The sequence below is a fragment of the Staurois parvus genome, unplaced genomic scaffold (genome assembly GCF_062004578.1).
Source record: "Staurois parvus isolate SC_StPar_1 unplaced genomic scaffold, SC_StPar_1.0 ptg000056l, whole genome shotgun sequence".
Lineage (NCBI taxonomy): Eukaryota > Metazoa > Chordata > Amphibia > Anura > Ranidae > Staurois > Staurois parvus.
In genome coordinates this window covers 14,104,639-14,126,003 of record NW_028317852.1, presented here as the reverse complement: position 1 = coordinate 14,126,003, position 21,365 = coordinate 14,104,639, and the positions used below count along the sequence as shown (strand labels likewise).

Below are 21,365 nucleotides of genomic sequence, written 5' to 3'. Positions count from 1 at the left end.
GCTGGTGCCATGTAGGTCTCCAAAGATCCATTATCTCCTGCGCTCAAGGACTCAGATCAAACAGGCGTTAGTGACAAGCAGCGTGTTGTGTATTCATCCACTGGTGATCAGAGGTTGTGCAGCTCTATCATGAAGCTGGGGAAGCTTAATAAAACTGTAGAGGAAGATGAAATAAAGTATTACAGCAGTTCAGCCTGTTTAGTAAACAGGCTGAACTGCTGTAATACTGACACTCAGTGGCTGAATATCTCCTTGCCATGGGAACTCTGCCATACTGAAGTTTCTATCTGCCAAACCCAGCTCTGATGAAGAAGGGAGCACCCTTCGAAACGCGGTAGCCTTCATCCCCCCCCCTTTTTGATTTACCTGTAACCCTGTTTGGATTATGGTTACTTATGCCTGTTATACAATCATTTTGTGAGTATATTTCCTTATTAATAAAATTAGTCACTATTTATTGAGGTAATGCGCAAGGTTTGTGCGCTCTTTCTTTCATCTTCCGCCATGTAGGTCTCCAGCTGACCTGTCAGTATATCAATTTGCTTGTACATTTTCGTACAAGCAAGCACATACTACTGACAGGAAGACTCAATGAACAGTGCTGTGGAGCACTCTGGTTGTTCATTGAAAACTACAAGCTGACAGCCGGAAAGGCTGCTGGGACTTGTAGTTTTCCCATTCACAGAATTGAATTCACTGTGAATGAATGACGTGGCCAGGCAGGCGGAGCCCAGCACGGCCACATCTTTTTTTAATTTGACAGCTAGCGAGGGGGGAGAAGATCCCCCACTATCTGTCACAGCAGAGAGCCAGAAGGCGCGAGGGCTGGTCTAATCGTATCATGTTACATCCTGAATATGTAACATATTAAGAAAGGTGAACTTATTCTTTAATTTGTATTACTTTTATACTAAAACAAATATACAGTAACAATCTTTAATATACCAATGTGCTCTGGATGTTTTGTGTTTATATAGTTATATGCTTGAAGTGAATATCACTTGAGGAGAATGATGGTTGATCCTGAAGTCTTCGCCAAAACTTATACCGTGACCATTGCTGTAATTTAGGGTTGGTAACAAAAATAACAATAGGGCACACTGCAGAGTAAGTACAAGCCAGCACAACTCTGGCATCATTCATGTCTGGTTTGACATTTGAGAGAGTCAGAGTATAGACCCACATGGCATTGTCCAACCCCATGAACATCACATAACATATAACCAGTAATATTACGGCTCTAGAAGCTTTATACTCAACTGATTTACCCTTTGCTTTGTTGGAGCTTCGTATGCTTTTTACAGTTTTCTCATGCCTGAACAGTACATACACGATGTAAAAGCTTGCTAGAGCCATTATTGCAACAAAAAGAAAGTCTCTAGAGGCAAAAACAATCCCATTGGCAATATAAGATAGATATGTTTGAAAATCAGTGTCACAGTAAACCAGATGAAGTGTATATGGAGAAGTATAGTTATTTCTTGCACTAGCATACATAAAACTTGTGCGGTAAAGGGCAAGGTTCATCAAAAGAATGGTGAGAATGATTGGTGTTATATTGGGAGACACCTTTTTTTTTAAATAGACCCATATCTTAGTACTTGGGGCAATAAGGATGCACTGATGACAGCTAAGCAGGCTGGTGGTGCAAATAGACATAGCTCTACCAACTCTATAGGTGTATCCAGATATCTTGCAGTTTATGTCATCCATTAAGTCCTCAATTCCTAGGGCATTCAGTGACTGTGGGATCACACGAGAACAGACAATAAGAAGATTTGAAAATGCTAAGACTAGCAGAATTATGTTGGATGGTAGAAGCCGCTTTTCTAGTACCCTAATAAGCAAAAATTGGAGTGCAATATAAAGGTTTCCTGGAATACCAGTCACAGTCAAAAGAATGAAGATAAAGGCCTTTAGAATACGAATATCCATTCCCCTAATGAAGCAAGACACGACACCTGAAAATAAAAATTTACAAGATTTTATCATTGTTTAAAACAAATTGTTGTTCATATAGTTATAAGATATTCTTGAAACACCAGTAATTGTATAATTGATAATGACATATTCAAACATACTAGGAATGCACTTTACATTTTCTATAGGGATGGTTGTCAATGTGGGGAAAGGTTATAGCTAGATGTGTTAGAATTAGAGATGAGCGAAGTATTCAAAAATTCGATTCGGCTGATTCGGCGAATTCGAGGAATAAATTCGATTCGATGCGAATATATTCGCTGGGATTTTAACTTATAAAAGGGTGTTTCTAGGCTTCAAAGAGCCTTTATATTAGTGCAGAACACTGTACCTTTAATTTAAATGCCCTTGGAGTCTGCTGGGGAAGAGAAATAATACTGTCAGTCAGTATGACATGCAGATGAGTGCCGTCGATCTTAGAATCACCGCACACTTCACTCTTTTGAGCAGTCACAGGGCCAAAACCAGAGTGTGGAGCCACAGTGCGGCGGTGGAGGCAGCAGCAATGGGAGGCCATACAGCACCCTATGACAAAAATGGAACCCACCAGCAGTGTGAGGAGACCTGAAAGTGGCACATGGCAGAGTGTGGCGATGGAGACAGCAGCAATGGGAGGCCGTACAGGGACCCATGACACACTCTGGACCTGGCAGCAGCATTAGGAGGCGGTACAGGGGCCCATGGCAGATTACGGGCCTGGCAGCAGCAATGGGAGGCCCGTAGTCTGCCAGCACCCTATGACAAAATGGAACCCACCAGCAGTGTGAGGAGACCTGAAAGTCACACATGGCAGAGTGTGGCGATGGAGACAGCAGCAATGGGAGGCCGTACAGGGACCCATGAGAGACTCTGGACCTGGCAGCAGCATGAGGAGGCGGTACTGGGGCCCATGGCAGATTACGGGCCTGGCAGCAGCAATGGGAGGCCCGTAATCTGCCAGCACCCTATGACAAAAAATGTAACACACCAGCAGTGTGAGGAGACCTGAAAGTGGCACATGGCAGAGTGTGGCGATGGAGACAGCAGCAATGGGAGGCCGTACAGGGACCCATGAAAGACTCTGGACCTGGCAGCAGCATGAGGAGGCGGTACAGGGGCCCATGGCAGATTACAGGCCTGGCAGCAGCAATGGGAGGCCCGTAATCTGCCAGCACCCTATGACAAAAAATGTAACACACCAGCAGTGTGAGGAGACCTGAAAGTGGCACATGGCAGAGTGTGGCGATGGAGACAGCAGCAATGGGAGGCCGTACAGGGACCCATGAGACACTGTGGACCTGGCAGCAGCATGAGGAGGCGGTACAGGGGCCCATGGCAGATTACGGGCCTGGCAGCAGCAATGGGAGGCCCGTAATCTGCCAGCACCCTATGACAAAAAATGTAACACACCAGCAGTGCGAGGAGACCTGAAAGTGGCACATGGCAGAGTGTGGCGATGGAGACAGCAGCAATGGGAGGCCGTACAGGGACCCATGAGACACTGTGGACCTGGCAGCAGCATGAGGAGGCGGTACTGGGGCCCATGGCAGATTACGGGCCTGGCAGCAGCAATGGGAGGCCCGTAATCTGCCAGCACCCTATGACAAAAAATGTAACACATCAGCAGTGTGAGGAGACCTGAAAGTGGCACATGGCAGCGTGTGGCGATGGAGACAGCAGCAATGGGAGGCCGTACAGGGACCCATGAGAGACTCTGGACCTGGCAGCAGCATGAGGAGGCGGTACAGGGGCCCATGGCAGATTACAGGCCTGGCAGCAGCAATGGGAGGCCCGTAATCTGCCAGCACCCTATGACAAAAAATGTAACACACCAGCAGTGTGAGGAGACCTGAAAGTGGCACATGGCAGAGTGTGGCGATGGAGACAGCAGCAATGGGAGGCCGTACAGGGACCCATGAGAGACTGTGGACCTGGCAGCAGCATGAGGAGGCGGTACTGGGGCCCATGGCAGATTACGGGCCTGGCAGCAGCAATGGGAGGCCCGTAATCTGCCAGCACCCTATGACAAAATGTAACACACCAGCAGTGTGAGGAGACCTGAAAGTGGCACATGGCAGAGTGTGGCGATGGAGACAGCAGCAATGGGAGGCCGTACAGGGACCCATGAGAGACTCTGGACCTGGCAGCAGCATGAGGAGGCGGTACAGGGGCCCATGGCAGATTACGGGCCTGGCAGCAGCAATGGGAGGCCCGTAATCTGCCAGCACCCTATGACAAAAAATGTAACACACCAGCAGTGTGAGGAGACCTGAAAGTAGCACATGGCAGAGTGTGGCAATGGAGACAGCAGCAATGGGAGGCCGTACAGGGACCCATGAGAGACTGTGGACCTGGCAGCAGCATGAGGAGGCGGTACTGGGGCCCATGGCAGATTACGGGCCTGGCAGCAGCAATGGGAGGCCCGTAATCTGCCAGCACCCTATGACAAAAAATGTAACACACCAGCAGTGTGAGGAGACCTGAAAGTGGCACATGGCAGAGTGTGGCGATGGAGACAGCAGCAATGGGAGGCCGTACAGGGACCCATGAGAGACTCTGGACCTGGCAGCAGCATGAGGAGGCGATACAGGGGCCCATGGCAGATTACAGGCCTGGCAGCAGCAATGGGAGGCCCGTAATCTGCCAGCACCCTATGACAAAAAATGTAACACACCAGCAGTGTGAGGAGACCTGAAAGTGGCACATGGCAGAGTGTGGCGATGGAGACAGCAGCAATGGGAGGCCGTACAGGGACCCATGAGAGACTCTGGACCTGGCAGCAGCATGAGGAGGCGGTACTGGGGCCCATGGCAGATTACAGGCCTGGCAGCAGCAATGGGAGGCCCGTAATCTGCCAGCACCCTATGACAAAAAATGTAACACACCAGCAGTGTGAGGAGACCTGAAAGTGGCACATGGCAGAGTGTGGCGATGGAGACAGCAGCAATGGGAGGCCGTACAGGGACCCATGAGAGACTGTGGACCTGGCAGCAGCATGAGGAGGTGGTACTGGGGCCCATGGCAGATTACGGGCCTGGCAGCAGCAATGGGAGGCCCGTAATCTGCCAGCACCCTATGACAAAAAATGTAACACACCAGCAGTGTGAGGAGACCTGAAAGTGGCACATGGCAGAGTGTGGCGATGGAGACAGCAGCAATGGGAGGCCGTACAGGGACCCATGAGAGACTCTGGACCTGGCAGCAGCATGAGGAGGCGGTACAGGGGCCCATGGCAGATTACAGGCCTGGCAGCAGCAATGGGAGGCCCGTAATCTGCCAGCACCCTATGACAAAAAATGTAACACACCAGCAGTGTGAGGAGACCTGAAAGTGGCACATGGCAGAGTGTGGCGATGGAGACAGCAGCAATGGGAGGCCGTACAGGGACCCATGAGAGACTGTGGACCTGGCAGCAGCATGAGGAGGCGGTACTGGGGCCCATGGCAGATTACGGGCCTGGCATCAGCAATGGGAGGCCCGTAATCTGCCAGCACCCTATGACAAAAAATGTAACACACCAGCATTGTGAGGAGACCTGAAAGTGGCACATGGCAGAGTGTGGCGATGGAGACAGCAGCAATGGGAGGCCGCACAGGGACCCTTGAGAGACTCTGGACCTGGCAGCAGCAAGAGGAGGCGGTACGGGGGCCCATGGCAGATTACGGGCCTGGCAGCAGCAATGGGAGGCCCGTAATCTGCCAGCACCCTATGACAAAAAATGGAACACACCAGCAGTGTGAGGAGACCTGAAAGTGGCACATGTTTGGGGCATGATTCATGGCGGATTTAGTCAGTTGTGTCAGGAACTGGTGGTTTGAAATCCAGACTAATCCACGCCTGATTCATTTTCACAAACGTGAGTCTCTCCACACTTTGGGTGGACAGTCGTGTCCTCCGCGGAGTTACAATACCTCCTGCCGCACTAAACACGCGCTCCGATGCCACGCTACTGGCCGGGCATGACAGCCTTTCAAGGGCAAATTCAGCTAGTTGGGGCCAAAGGTCAAGTTTCGTTGCCCAGTAGTCAAGGGGATTGTCTACCTCGGTTGGCAGGGTGCTGTCCAAGTAGGCCCAAGCCTGTTGTTTGAGGTCCTGCTCCAGGTCCACCTGATGCTGCTGCTGCGGCTGGTTAGTAGTTTCCTCACTGCGCTGGTGAAGAAAGGTACTCATTATCGACTGCAGACTGAGGCAGCCGCTGCTGGTGGAGCTGACACTGCTCCTACCACCCCACCCCTCCCCTGCTGCCATGGCAGCGGAATGCGAGCGCACAGGGCCCACAGTGTCTGAGGATGGACGTTGGCGCAGAAAGGCAGAGACCAACTGACTACATAGGTGGTTTTTATAGTACGTTATTTTGGCCTCCCTCTCAGCAGGTGTGAAAAAGGCCACCATTTTTGAACGGTAGCGAGGGTCCAACAAGGTGGACAGCCAAAAGTCATCCCTCTGTCTGATGGTTATTATTCGGCTGTCGCTACGCAAGCAACCGAGCATGCTATGGGCCATTTGTGCCAAGGAATGCGAGGGACTCCCTGCCTCCATCTCCACAGCATACTGCCACAGTGCGTCTGGGTCCTCTGTCTCCTCCTCCTCCTCCTCTACCAGATGCTCCTGCTCCTCCACTCCTGTCCGCTGAGTGGAAAAACCACCCATTTCACTCAATAATTCCTGAGCACCAATGTCCTCCTCTACCTCCTCCTCTTCTTCCTGTCCTGCCCCCACAGGGGTCATGTGGCATTGAGATCTGTGCGCCACGTCTACCGCACCCTGACCAGCCATTGTTAACAGCATTTGTTCCAGGACGTGCAACAGAGGAATGACGTCGTTCATCCCATAGTCCTGCCGACTCACGAATAGCGTGGCCTCCTCAAAGGGCCTCAGCAAGCGGCAGGTGTCACGCATGAGCTGCCAATGGCTGACATCGAAGTTACACAGGGGAGTACCTTTATCCGCTTGTAACATCAGGAAATCGGTAATGGCCTTTCGCTGTTCGTAAAGGCGGTCTAACATGTGTAGGGCTGAATTCCACCTTGTTGCAACGTCGCAGATCAGGCGATGCTGTGGAATTCCGTTCTGCCGCTGCAGCTCAAGGAGGGTGTGCTTTGCGGTGTAGGAATGACTGAAATGCATGCAAAGTTTACGTGACATTTTAAGGATGTCTTGCAGTGGGATGGTGGATTTTAGGAACCGCTTGACAACCAGATTGAACACGTGAGCCATGCATGGCGCATGGCACAACCTTCCTTGATGCAGAGCAGACACCATGTTCTTTCCGTTGTCGGTCAACATGGTTCCGATTTTCAGTTTGCGCGGAGACAGCCATCTGTCGATTTCTCTGTTCATTACACTCAGAAGTTCCTCCCCTGTGTGACTACGTTCGCCAAGGCATACCAGGTGCAGCACAGCGTGACACCGTTGCGCCCTGCACATGTGATATGCCGGTCGGGTAATGGGACTTGGCACGGGGGTGGCGGCTGAGGACACGGCGGAAGAAGAGGTGGTAGAGGCGGACATCTTTTGTGGACCAAGGACGTGCAAACGTGGAGGCAAAAGTGGCGTGACCTGTCCAAGTTGCTGGTGCGGCTGTGCCGGCACCACGTTCACCCAGTGGGCCGTAAATGACATGTACTGTCCCTGACCGTAGTTACAGCTCCACACGTCGGCACTGCCGTGCACTTTGGCAGAGACCGACATGCTCAAAGACTGGCCCACCATCTCTTCTACATGTGAATGCAGGGCTGGCACTGCCTTTTTGGCAAAGAAATGACGGCTTGGCACTCTCCACCGCGGCGCGGCACAAGCCATCATTTCTCGGAAAGGTGCTGAGTCCACCACTTGGAAAGGGAGGGACTGCAGCACCAGCAACTTGGACAGGAGGACGTTCAGCTTTTGCACCGTCGGGTGCGTGCTCGCAAACTGTTGTCTCTTGGAAACGGATTCCAAGAAAGACTGCTGACGGAATCCGTGAAGAGGAGTAGCAGGAGAAGGAGCATCTGAACGAGCGGAAGATGCCAACAAGCGACAACTCCTCTCAGCAGAGGTGTTGGAGCCTTGACTGGCTGATAGAGGGCGATTGACGTCGGGTGACGGAGCAAGTAACGGAGCGGGTGATGGAGCGGGGGCTGGGGCAGGCAGAACCGCCGTATCTTTATCACGGTTTTCCCAGGCCACCAAATGGCGACGCTGCATATGCTGCCGCAACGCTGTAGTCCCAACATGGGCCCCCTGGCCACGCTTGACTTTCTGGCCACATAGTCGACATACGGCTACGTTTACTTCCTCGGGCGGCTTGACGAAAAATTGCCACACCGCCGAGTAGGAAACTTTGCCCCCGCTACTCCTCACTGGCTGACTGCTACTTCCTCCGTGCACACCGGCACCACTACTGGCCGTGGTGGTAGGCTGTAGGGGAGCTGGTGCTCTACTCCGTGGCCGTTTGCCTCCACTGACACTGCTGCGACCCTGCTGCCTCCTGGGCAACCCACCGACTGTTTTGCTCGCTGCCAAGCTGCCACCCTCTTCTCCTGATGATGCGGAAGCAATAGCCTGATGACGACGAGGCTGCCAAGTGCGATCAGCCTCATCATCATCAATTAGGGTCTCCGCCTCACTACTAGCCCCCTCGGCTGCGTGTGGGTCAGGAGACAGACCTGTCTCTACACCGGCTACCGAGCCACTCTCCTCGCCACTACTTCTTCGCCTAGCTGCTGAAGAGGCGGATGTCTCCCCCCGTTCCTGACCGCCCTCTGTTAGCTCTTCCTCACTGTACAGTGGGGCTGAGCCCACAGCATGCGATACTTCGCTTGGTGAGGGAACACCAAAGGACAGGGGCAGGTAGAGGACACGTGATTTCAGTGGGCTTGCTCCCGGGCCATGCCAACTAACGGTTGTGTCTGACGTACCCACCGACCGTTGGCTGTAGGTGTCAGAGGTGACCTGGGAAGAGGAAGACGACCGAGCCAACCAATCGATGACGGCAGGGTTGTCGGTGGAGACATGACCGCTGGATGACACCGGGAGCAATGGCCTCTGGCTGCGACTAGTGCTGCCTCGACCCCTTCCTCTGCTGCCACGTCTGCTCGCTCCTAAAACATTGCCTCCTCTGCCACTCCTCTGCATGTTGTCTGACATACTCTTTAATTCAACGATTATGTGTCCCTGAGTAACAATTCTGTGTCCCTGAGTAACAATTCTGTGTCTGTCCCTGAGTAAAAATTCTGTGTCCCTCAGTAACACTTCTGTGTCCCTCAGTAACAATTCTGTGTCCCTCAGTAACAATTCTGTGTCCCTCAGTAACAATTCTGTGTCTGTCCCTGAGTAACAATTCTGTGTCCCTCAGTAACAATTCTGTGTCCCTCAGTAACAATTCTGTGTCTGTCCCTGAGTAACAATTCTGTGTCCCTCAGTAACAATTCTGTGTCCCTGAGTAACAATTCTGTGTCCCTCAGTAACACTTCTGTGTCCCTCAGTAACAATTCTGTGTCCCTCAGTAACAATTCTGTGTCTGTCCCTGAGTAACAATTCTGTGTCCCTCAGTAACAATTCTGTGTCCCTCAGTAACAATTCTGTGTCTGTCCCTGAGTAACAATTCTGTGTCCCTCAGTAACAATTCTGTGTCCCTCAGTAACAATTCTGTGTCTGTCCCTGAGTAACAATTCTGTGTCTGTCCCTGAGTAACAATTCTGTGTCCCTCAGTAACAATTCTGTGTCCCTCAGTAACAATTCTGTGTCCCTGAGTAACAATTCTGTGTCCCTGAGTAACAATTCTGTGTCCCTCAGTAACAATTCTGTGTCTGTCCCTGAGTAACAATTCTGTGTCTGTCCCTGAGTAACAATCCTGTGTCTGTCCCTGAGTAACAATCCTGTGTCTGTCCCTGAGTAACAATCCTGTGTCTGTCCCTGAGTAACAATCCTGTGTCTGTCCCTGAGTAACAATTCTGTGTCTGTCCCTGAGTAACAATTCTGTGTCTGTCCCTGAGTAACAATTCAGTGTCTGTCCCTGAGTAACAATTCTGTGTCTGTCCCTGAGTAAAAATTCTGTGTCCCTCAGTAACACTTGTGTGTCCCTCAGTAACAATTCTGTGTCCCTCAGTAACAATTCTGTGTCCCTCAGTAACAATTCTGTGTCTGTCCCTGAGTAACAATTCTGTGTCCCTCAGTAACAATTCTGTGTCCCTCAGTAACAATTCTGTGTCTGTCCCTGAGTAACAATTCTGTGTCCCTCAGTAACAATTCTGTGTCTGTCCCTGAGTAACAATTCTGTGTCTGTCCCTGAGTAACAATCCTGTGTCTGTCCCTGAGTAACAATCCTGTGTCTGTCCCTGAGTAACAATCCTGTGTCTGTCCCTGAGTAACAATCCTGTGTCTGTCCCTGAGTAACAATTCTGTGTCTGTCCCTGAGTAACAATTCTGTGTCTGTCCCTGAGTAACAATTCAGTGTCTGTCCCTGAGTAACAATTCAGTGTCTGTCCCTGAGTAACAATTCTGTGTCTGTCCCTGAGTAAAAATTCTGTGTCCCTCAGTAACACTTCTGTGTCCCTCAGTAACAATTCTGTGTCCCTCAGTAACAATTCTGTGTCCCTCAGTAACAATTCTGTGTCCCTCAGTAACAATTCTGTGTCTGTCCCTGAGTAACAATTCTGTGTCCCTCAGTAACAATTCTGTGTCCCTCAGTAACAATTCTGTGTCTGTCCCTGAGTAACAATTCTGTGTCCCTCAGTAACAATTCTGTGTCCCTGAGTAACAATTCTGTGTCCCTCAGTAACACTTCTGTGTCCCTCAGTAACAATTCTGTGTCCCTCAGTAACAATTCTGTGTCTGTCCCTGAGTAACAATTCTGTGTCCCTCAGTAACAATTCTGTGTCCCTCAGTAACAATTCTGTGTCTGTCCCTGAGTAACAATTCTGTGTCCCTCAGTAACAATTCTGTGTCCCTCAGTAACAATTCTGTGTCTGTCCCTGAGTAACAATTCTGTGTCTGTCCCTGAGTAACAATTCTGTGTCCCTCAGTAACAATTCTGTGTCCCTGAGTAACAATTCTGTGTCCCTGAGTAACAATTCTGTGTCCCTGAGTAACAATTCTGTGTCTGTCCCTGAGTAACAATTCTGTGTCTGTCCCTGAGTAACAATTCTGTGTCTGTCTCTGAGTAACAATCCTGTGTCTGTCCCTGAGTAACAATCCTGTGTCTGTCCCTGAGTAACAATCCTGTGTCTGTCCCTGAGTAACAATCCTGTGTCTGTCCCTGAGTAACAATCCTGTGTCTGTCCCTGAGTAACAATTCTGTGTCTGTCCCTGAGTAACAATTCTGTGTCTGTCCCTGAGTAACAATTCAGTGTCTGTCCCTGAGTAACAATTCAGTGTCTGTCCCTGAGTAACAATTCTGTGTCTGTCCCTGAGTAACAATTCTGTGTCCCTCAGTAACAATTCTGTGTCCCTCAGTAACAATTCTGTGTCTGTCCCTGAGTAACAATTCTGTGTCTGTCCCTGAGTAACAATTCTGTGTCCCTAAGTAACGTTTCTGTGGCCCTAAGTAACGGTTCTGTGGCCCTAAGTAACGTTTCTGTGGCCCTAAGTAACGATTCTGTGGCCCTAAGTAACGATTCTGTGGCCCTAAGTAACGTTTCTGTGGCCCTAAGTAACGATTCTGTGGCCCTAAGTAACGATTCTGTGGCCCTAAGTAACGTTTCTGTGACCCTAAGTAACGTTTCTGTGGCCCTAAGTAACGATTCTGTGGCCCTAAGTAACGTTTCTGTGGCCCCAAGTAACGTTTCTGTGGCCCTAAGTAACGTTTCTGTGTCCCTAAGTAACGTTTCTCTGGCCCTAAGTAACGTTTCTCTGGCCCTAAGTAACGTTTCTCTGGCCCTAAGTAACGTTTCTGTGTCCCTAACTCTCTCCCTCAATACAGCCAGGTCTGCCTCTCTTGAATGACTGGAGGCAAATGGAGAATTCTAAAATGGCCGCCATTTATAGCTCGACCATTACACAGTGCTGGCTGGCTGGCTGCTGATTGGCTAATGCGATCACATGTCATGAATGAATGCATTATGGGTCAGCGCGCCTTGTCTGCGCGCCTTCCCAGACATCCCCGCTCCGTCGCCGCCATTTTAGGAAAAATTTCGATTCGCGCATCCGAAGTCTGCTAATTTTCGGATTCGTCGCGAATCGAAATTTTCCTAATATTCGAAACGAATTCCACTTCGCCGAGTTCGATTCGCTCATCTCTAGTTAGAATATCTAGATGGATTTCACTAACTACTAATAGTTGAACTCCAGCTAACACATTTTAAGAAGTTACATCAACTGGTTTTTTTTTTTGTTTCTTTTGAGAAAAAAGTGTTCCATAAATGAATGAAATCTGACCAAGGAGGAAGAGAAAGAAGGAAGGAGGGAACGAAAGGGGGAAGGAAGGAAGGAGAGAAAGAAAGAGGGACAGAAGGAAGGAAAGAAAGAAGGAGAGAAAGAAAGAAGGAGGGAAAGAAGGAAGGAAGAGAAAGAAGGAGAGAAAGAAAGAAGGAGGGAGGGAAATAAAGATGGAAAGAAGGAAAGAAAGACAGACAGAAAGAAATAAAGAGGGAAAGAAGGAGGGAAAGTAATAGGGAAGAAAGGAGGGAAAGAAGGAAGGAGGAAATGAAGGAAGGAGGGAAAGAAATAGGGAAGGAAGGAGGGAAAGAAAGACGGAAAGGAGGACGGAAAGAAGGAAGAAAAGAAAGAGGGAAAGTAGGAAGGAAGGAAACGGGGGGGGGGGGGAGCATACAGAAGCCCACAGCATGCAGGAGATGGATAGAAGGGGCATCCAGAATAGAGCAATAGAGAAATGCACAGCCCGGTTCCTTTATGTGCCGCCCGGCTGCCCCTCCTATCCAGACAGCCCTGGTAAGTGCCCAGTGGACCCTATGGCCAGACCAGGCCTGGGTAGGACACTTTATTACTTTATATAATCAGACCTTCAGAAAGAGATTCTAGTAACTATTTATCCTAACAAGAATGATTACGCTTTATTATGAGTAATTTTTAACCTAAAATGAAATTTGAAATGAGCAGAGATAAGATAAATGTGAAAAAAAATTTGAATTCAAATGTCCAAAGAGTAATGTTTTTGACAATGCAATAGACATTTTATCAGCGAGTAAAGTACATGAAACATTGTGTTGTAAAGGTCATACTGTATGATTTGACTTAAACTATTGAGATCAACTTAGGGTACATCAAATAAATGAAAACACCCAAAAATATTCCACATAATATACAGATGTAGAGCATATAGCTTGTACATATCAATAAATTAGTGACCATACCACTGTATCAATTCACAGGTGCTCATCTTCATTTAAAAGGTAATTTACGCTTGTCTGAAAAAAAAAGAATCAGGCTGTTTAAATCTTTTCTAAACCAAAAAAAGTAACATATTATATCATTGTTCATAGAAAGGTGTCTTGCATTCATTTTCTTTTTTCAGGACTTTTCTCCCTTTATTTTCACCTGGAGAGCCATGGTAGTCACTTAGTCTGGATTTGAAAATGTCTGCTTTTGTTCATCCCTATTACATTGAGTATCATGGTATTAGCAACTTACACAATAAATAATAGGGCTGTTGGGTCCCTCGCAGTCTATCCTAGCCCCTCCCTCCTGTTGGGTGCCTGCACAGCAAGCAGATTGCTATAGGGCTACTAGCTGCTCCGTGTGTCCATTCGCACACGGAGCTGTGGCTCAGGCCCGCCCCCTCTCTCTTCTCATTGGCTCTCTGACTGTGATTGACAGCAGCCAGAGTCAGTGGCTCTCTCTTCTGTCTCAGCCAATGAAGAGAGGGAGCCCTGGGCTAGGTGAGACTCTAGTGCATATTGCTGGATCAAGAGGGAGCTTAGGTGAGTATTAGGGGGGGCTGGAGGGGGACGCTGCACACAGAGGGTTTTTTACCTTCATGCATAGAATTCATGAAGGTAAAAAACATTGAGCCTTTACAACCTCTTTAAACTTATAGAAAGTGACAATGACCACATGTATTTTCTATACTTGGTGAACATGTTCTTAACATAAAAAAAAAAAAAAACTAATGCAGTGACCACATCTAAAAACTGGTAAGCCACAATATATTACATTTTCTGACAATAAAAGATTAGTTAAGCTATCTCTAATTCTCTTCCTCGGGCAAGATAATATGCAATTCTTAATGTCACTGGCTCCCACAAAGAATCCAGCTTGTTAAACGTTCTCATTTTCATTGGGCTCCAATCACCCTATTTCTCTAGGAAGAAAGTGATAACTTCACATATTTTACATATATTGACAATGAATTTCAGGCAAACAGCTTAATACACAGATAAAACACATACATGAGAATTATTTTACCTTACCTGTAAACAGATTTTATTTTTCTGTGCACCTGGTTCTAAGATATACACAACTCTGACACAAAACAGGGGAAGGGAACTAATCTTATTTTGAGGCAGTTTCACCTCTACTTACAGGACTGCTCCCCACCCACACCCTGCGACTGGGCAGGGGAAGAAGCAACACTGTGATGATCACCTCTCTTTTTCTCTGCACTATCCACTTATTGGAATGTCCCTGGTTAGCTCACGAGCACTGCAGCACAAATGATTAGCTCCTTGTGCTGCTTCTGCTTCATCTTTCTGCTCTGCTGTAGACAGTAGACTGTGAGAGACTGATAACTGGTCAAATAAAAGTACTTACACTGTTGCATTTAAAAATACATTTATTGATGTATTAATGAATACAGAGCTGCATTCATTTGTGTTTTATATCTGCCTGGAGGTTAGTTTTAACCAAACAGGCCACAAGGTACATTGCAATGGGTTCAGAGCCTATGCTTTACCACTAGTAATTTGTTCTCAAGCAGTTTGTAGATCATGGAAAATTCTTCCAAAAATCAGCAAGGGCTTGTTCACGCTATGTGCAGTGACCTGCGTTCTTCCGCACTGGATAAATGCAGATCACCAACAAGGCATATAAAAAAACTACACTTTTATATGTGACTCATTCACTACACAATCAATCACAATCACAAACACTACTACAATCGCTCACTAATACATGAATTAGGCTTAATAAGTATTAAAGCAAAACATGATTTATTGAATAAGTTCTGTTAGTATAACATAAGAATTGTCAGAATTGCAAATCATATTTAGATCGTATTATAGCAAGAATAAAGCATCAATACATCACTGGATATTGTAGCATCACCCGTTGCCCAATGATTGGGGGACTCCAGCAACCAGCAAGAGGAAATCCGGGAAATCACCGCAAGACACGTCTGCCGCATCTTCAATGAGTCCCAAATTCCCCTAGAATCCCCCTTCTTTTATATACATTATTTGGAATGTCCTTATCTACTGCCATGCGCAGTATCTCCTAGTTATATAACACCATGTATGACTCTGCATAGTAGTTAGAGTCAACTCGTGATCGGCTCGTGCCGTCATGCATAGTTACATATTTTCACCAGAATGCACATCTGGTGAATATCAGCCATATCTCTGGTTTTAACTGGTTTTATCCAGTTTAATGTACACTTTCAACTTGTTATTTTAAACTCCAGTTACCCATCTAATGGTTATAATGGTTAGCATTATGACAGTTGAGTGTCAATCACTTCTCATCGATACATCCTATACACTCATGTCACATATGCATCACAAGAGCCATGCAACAGAAGGCAGTGTGATGCACATTTTACGCATGTCATTGCAGTTATTAGCGTCTTTTCATGGGGGAAAAGTGTGAATAAGCCCTGTAATGTCACTATGTGACACGTCAAATAAAAATGAAATACAGAAATAAAAAAACATTCACAGCTCCCTGCCAGAGCTGACACTGACACCCATGTGTGGGCCTAGCCTAGGTTTATAACCCCATACACTTCTTGTTCTAATTTAAGTAGATTCATTGTAAATAGGATGTAATTTGTCAGACAGTAATGATAAGCAGCCTTCCCTAGATCTTCTGTTCAGTACACAGAAAGCAAAACCCCTGGGCAACTGTTGTCAGTCTTGCCAAGCAAGGTGAAACAGATTTCTTGTTGACACCTCCCAAGGGCAGTTGGATTAAAATATTGCACTTTTAGCTACTACCTTTCAGTATTATCAGTTGCAATAAAGGCATCAATGTCTTTTTTAAAACCATTTTTGTTTTTTGTCGTTATTACCTGTTGTAGTAAAGCATTTTGTGGCTCATCGCTGCTACTGAAAAGAATCCCTTCCTCGATGAGGGCATAGGCAGCAGGGGACAGTGCTGGATGCTTGCTGAGTGCGCTCCTGTAAATCAGAACCCCCTGTAGCAGCTCAGAGTGACCTACAGCAATCCTGAAAAGAAAAGAGAGGGGCGCCAGACTAAGTGCAGCATTAAGGTAAGTTTTAATTGCAAGGTAAAGCAAAGCAACTCCCTAGAAGTGAATTAGGGTCAGGCATGCAGGCAGCGTGACATGGCACCACGCTCCTATGTGTGACGTCACGTCTGCCCCAGCGCCATCTGCGTTCCAGACTGGTTTTCCCTCCAGCGGCTGGCCGCAGTTATCACTGAGCACCCAGGAGTTCTCATTTTTTTTGCCACAGCTCCTGTGTCACGCTGCCTCTGCTCCTGCATCACCCCTCGAGACCTACACAGGATGATGCTCTGGAGTGACGTGCCTGCCCCTAATTCACTTCTAGTGAGTTGCTTTTGTTTACCTTGCAATTAAAACTTACTTTAACGCTACAGAGTCCAGCTTTACTCTAAGGGTTCTGCCACTTGATGCTGCTGTCCATTATTCACTACCCATTGGAACTTTATACAGCCCACTCCCTCTCTCCTTTACACGCAGTTTCTAGACTGTTATCCTACACTTTGGACTGTTAGCTATTTCCTCTCCAGTGCCAATAATTTTATCTATTGTTACAGCAATCCTGAGACCACCTATCTGTAGCTAAAGAGCCGAGGAACCCAGATGGGAAAAAAAACAAAATCCCAAGAGGAACCCTGCAAATTGGGGGAGTTTATCAGCCCAGCCGGGACTTCTGAAAAGCAAGATGGTGCCATATCCAGCACAGACTCTCACACAGGTATAGCTGATGCAGCTTACAGAGGTGGGAAGAGGAGACAAACAGGATCACACAAATCAAATTGTAACACTTCCCAGGCTGAAATGAATAACAAAGCAAAGCAAAGGGTTAGACTAATCGAGTCAGATGATGATGATGTAAATAAATGTAATGCTGACTGTGTGCCTATGACAGAAAATAATACATATGGTAAAAACTAGATGCTTTTCCTACATCTGGGCAGCCTGTGATTGATTCTATATTAAAGGGAATTCTTGTATCCCTGAGAGGGGCGTTACAACAAGACATAATCTATTTTATGTAGCAAACAAGGAAAGATCTAAATGACATGAGAGAAAGAGTGGAATATAGTGAACAGAAGATGGGAGAACTTATTGATGCACATAATTACTTAGTAGATGCACATCTTGATTTGGAGGATGCATTAAAACAACTCAAACTCAAGGTAGATGATCTCGAAGACAGATCACATAGGAATAATGTGAAATTCTGTGGAATTACTGAAACGATTAAACCTAGAGACCTGAAACACGTTATCAAATGCATGATTACAGATCTGCTCCCCTCAGTCACATCACAAGCAATAGTGATTGATAGAGCACACAGGCTTCCTAAGCCTGCACACATCCCTGAAAATGTGCCTAGAAATGTTCTAGCAAAGGTACTTTTTTCATGTTAAAGACCAACTGATTCAATTTGCTCGACACCATTCACCTCTACCAGATCCATATGCTGGAATTATCCTATTTACTGATATATCCCAAGCTACTATCCTGGCATGCAAAAATCTGAACTCAATTGCAAAGATATTACGCAATCATAACATTATCTACTGATGGGGTTTCCCTACCAAGATCCTGTTTGATCGTGGTAATGTCTCGCATACATTAAATCTCTAGAGAAAGACTTAAAATGACTAAAGGAGTGAAGTCTCCTACCACTAATGGAAATGAGACTCCAGGAAAATTTACACCAGGAAATATCCCTCCTGAATAGCAAGTTAGCAATGGATAACAGAACTTATTTAACTTTATACTTTATATAACTTTAATACTTGTCTGTATCCAGCTTCCTATCTTTAATGTATTGATATTCTCTGTGGATACTCAGGTTTCAAAATGACTTAGGGGCCTGCTCGGCCAGTTGTTTGTTTTTTTTTATTCTCCCCTCAGGAATAATGTACAAGATTTCATGTACAAATTAGCTAATTTGCAGTTCATTTTTTTTTTTTTACTATTTATTGCTATATGTTATATTTTTTGTTTTTTCTCTGACCAGAAGCAACTTAAATGATTTAGATCTTAATAGTTTTTGGTTAAAAACCATATGTAAAGCTAAGCTACTATACCTCAACACTATAAAACTAGTTCGATGGTACTTAGGACACTTTCTTTAAATGCTAAAACGCTTAACGGCCCGTACAAGAGGAAAGCACTCTAGAACGTTTTGTCACTGAGAAAATGCCTAAATGCTCACATCAAAAAATTCCCACTCGTATTTACTGTGAAAGATGTTAAAGATATAAGGAGAGTTCCTATCGCAGTTAAGGACTCAGTAGCATTCCGTTTAATTGATTCACAGTTGGATGGAAGGGCAGATATATAATTTTGGTTGCAGTTACCTTCACTTTGATAAACATTTATGCCACAACATTTCATAAAGATTCTAGACAAGGTGCACAAAATCAAAAAGGGGTATTTTATTTTATGCAGAGACTTTAATGCTCCTATGGACCCAGCAATTGATAATTCCACTAAGACCACATCCAGAAGATGATCTTCATGACCCATGGCGGTGTCTACATACTACAGAAAAAGACTATACTTTTTTTTTTTCTAATGTCCATAAATCATACTCTAGAATAGACTATTTCCTCATGGATAGACATCTTCTGCAAAAGATAATATATGCACGTATTCATAATATAACTTGGTAGTTTCTAGGATGTTTCTGTCCTCTTCCCCACTCTGTTGGAGATGTAATGATCAAATAGGAAATTTACTGCATATTTTTTGGTAAATATATACGTAGTTTTTGGAACTCAGTTTCAAATTTTTTAGCATCTCCTACAGGTTGTTTTACATCTCTAACACCAATAATGGCACTCCTAAGTTTAGGATTAGATTTGTATCCTGCACCATTAGTAGTTGCTCATATACAGTTTGAGGTCAGGCTCACTTTAAGTAAAATGGAAATCTTCTGATGCTCCAAATATTTTTGTGGTTATTGATAGACTAAACGTTCAAGGCCAATACCAATTTATGCTAGCTTTTAAAAACTATAAGCTTTCTAAATGTATACGCCAATGGCAAATATGGTTAACACACCTTAAAACAGGTATATATTAAAGAAAGCTTATTAGAAATTGATACTTTGTAAGATTTTTCCTATTATTAATCTTCCTGAGCCATTAGGAAATACTGATAAACACAACATTTTGCGTCACATTCTGGATATCTTTGTTATGGTTATCCTTTATTTTCACAACTCCAGTAACAGTCTGAGCCCATGTGGGGTAACAGGATATTGTCCACAATATGTCTTTATTAGGTTCATCTTTATTATAAACATAACAATTTTATGTAAACTCAATGCTTATTATATTTTAGATAATCTTGGACATGTATAAATAATTTATATGTGTAGTTTCCGTTTTATTTGTTGAATGAAAAAATCTCTTTCTCAACTCAACTCATACAGTCCTTAATCAACAACATTATTTACCATATCTTTATAAGCACTTGGATATATTTACACATTAAAGCTCAGGGCAAAAAAGTAAATATATACAGTAGATGGTATACATTAAAGGGAAGTGTTATACCCGACAAAAACAAAACAAAACATTTAACTCAGGACACTCCAGCCCAGGGGTCTGCAACCTTTAAGACATAAAGAGCCACTTGGACCCGTTTCCGAGAGGGAAAAAAGACTGGGAGCCGCAAAACCATTGCAACATTTAAAACAAATCCGACACTGCATATATTGCAAAAAGCGCTCTGGTCATGAAGGGGGTTTAAGGGCCCAGTAAGCAAAGGGTTAATTAGGGCCACAGTGTATCGTCATAATCACAATCATAGCCTTAGGTCAGTGGTGGGCAACCTTTTTTTTCAACTGAGCCAAATCTCGCCAAAACCACGATTGAAATTTATTTTGAGAGCCACATTTTTAAAACTGAAAATACATCCCCCATATAGTAATTCATCCCCCATAGTAATTCATCCCCCATATAGTAATTCATCCCCCATAGTAATTCATCCCCCATATAGTAATTCATCCCCCATAGTATTTCATCCCCCATATAGTAATTCATCCCCCCTATAGTAATTCATCCCCCATAGTAATTCATCCACCATATAGTAATTCATCCCCCATAGTAATTCATCCCCCATATAGTAATTCATCCCCCATAGCAATTCATCCCCCATAGTAATTAATCCCCCATAGTAATTCATCCCCCATATAGTAATTCATCCCCCATATAGTAATTCATCCCCCATAGTAAATCATCCCCCATATAGTAATTCATCCCCCATAGTAATTCATCCCCCACAGTAATTCATCCCCCACATAGCAATTCATCCCCCATTGTAATTCATCCCCCATATAGTAATTCATCCCCCATATAGTAATTCATCCCCCATAGTAATTCATCCCCCATATAGTAATTCATCCCCCATATAGTAATTCATCCCCCATATAGTAATTCATCCCCCATAGTAAATCATCCCCCATATAGTAATTCATCCCCCATAGTAATTCATCACCCACATAGCAATTCATCCCCCATAGTAATTCATCCCCCATATAGTAATTCATCCCCCCTATAGTAATTCATTCCCCATATTGTGTCAATTCACTTACCTTTGCTCCGCGCGTTCCTCTTGCCGTGTTCCCGCGCCGTTCCGGTCTTCAGGGCGGACTGTGAGAGGAGAGGAGTTCGTCACGCTGCCTCGCCTACATCCTGACAGCCAATGTTTGCCACGCCCCGCGGGCCGGATTAAAAGGTCCGCCGGGCCGTAGTTTGCCCATTGGTGGGCTAGCTGCAGAGTCCTGACTTTTGGGGCGGCCGCCCGAGAGGAGGGAGGGGAGCGGGCGCCCAGCACACAGAAGACCCTATTGCCTGTCACCTGGTGGGCAGTGTGCTCCGGAGCCGCAGCCAAGGTGAAAAAGAGCCGCATGCGGCTCTGGAGCCACAGGTTGCCGACACCCGCTCCAGCCTAAAGGAAATCTATGGTCACATTATGCACTTTTATTTTATAACATCAGCATTTTTTGACAATCCAATATAGAATTACTTGAAAAATCTCCTTTGACGTTGTGATTTCTGTCTGTATGCTGGTCCTCCCATTC

General features: G+C 45.8%; 1 protein-coding gene across 1 annotated transcript; it reads right to left on the bottom strand.

Moving 5' to 3' along the window:
• Nucleotides 1-969: 969 nt before the first annotated feature.
• Nucleotides 970-1,935, bottom strand: LOC149470009 (olfactory receptor class A-like protein 1). Its single transcript, XM_089668362.1, has one exon. It carries the CDS (start codon nucleotides 1,933-1,935, stop codon nucleotides 970-972), a length of 966 nt encoding a protein of 321 aa, XP_089524488.1.
• Between the last annotated feature and the right edge of the window lie 19,430 nt (nucleotides 1,936-21,365).

Coding starts and splice junctions, on each gene's coding strand:
- LOC149470009 (XM_089668362.1), bottom strand. CDS start 1,935: ATGGATATTCGTATTCTAAAGGCCTTTATCTTCATTCTTTTGACTGTG.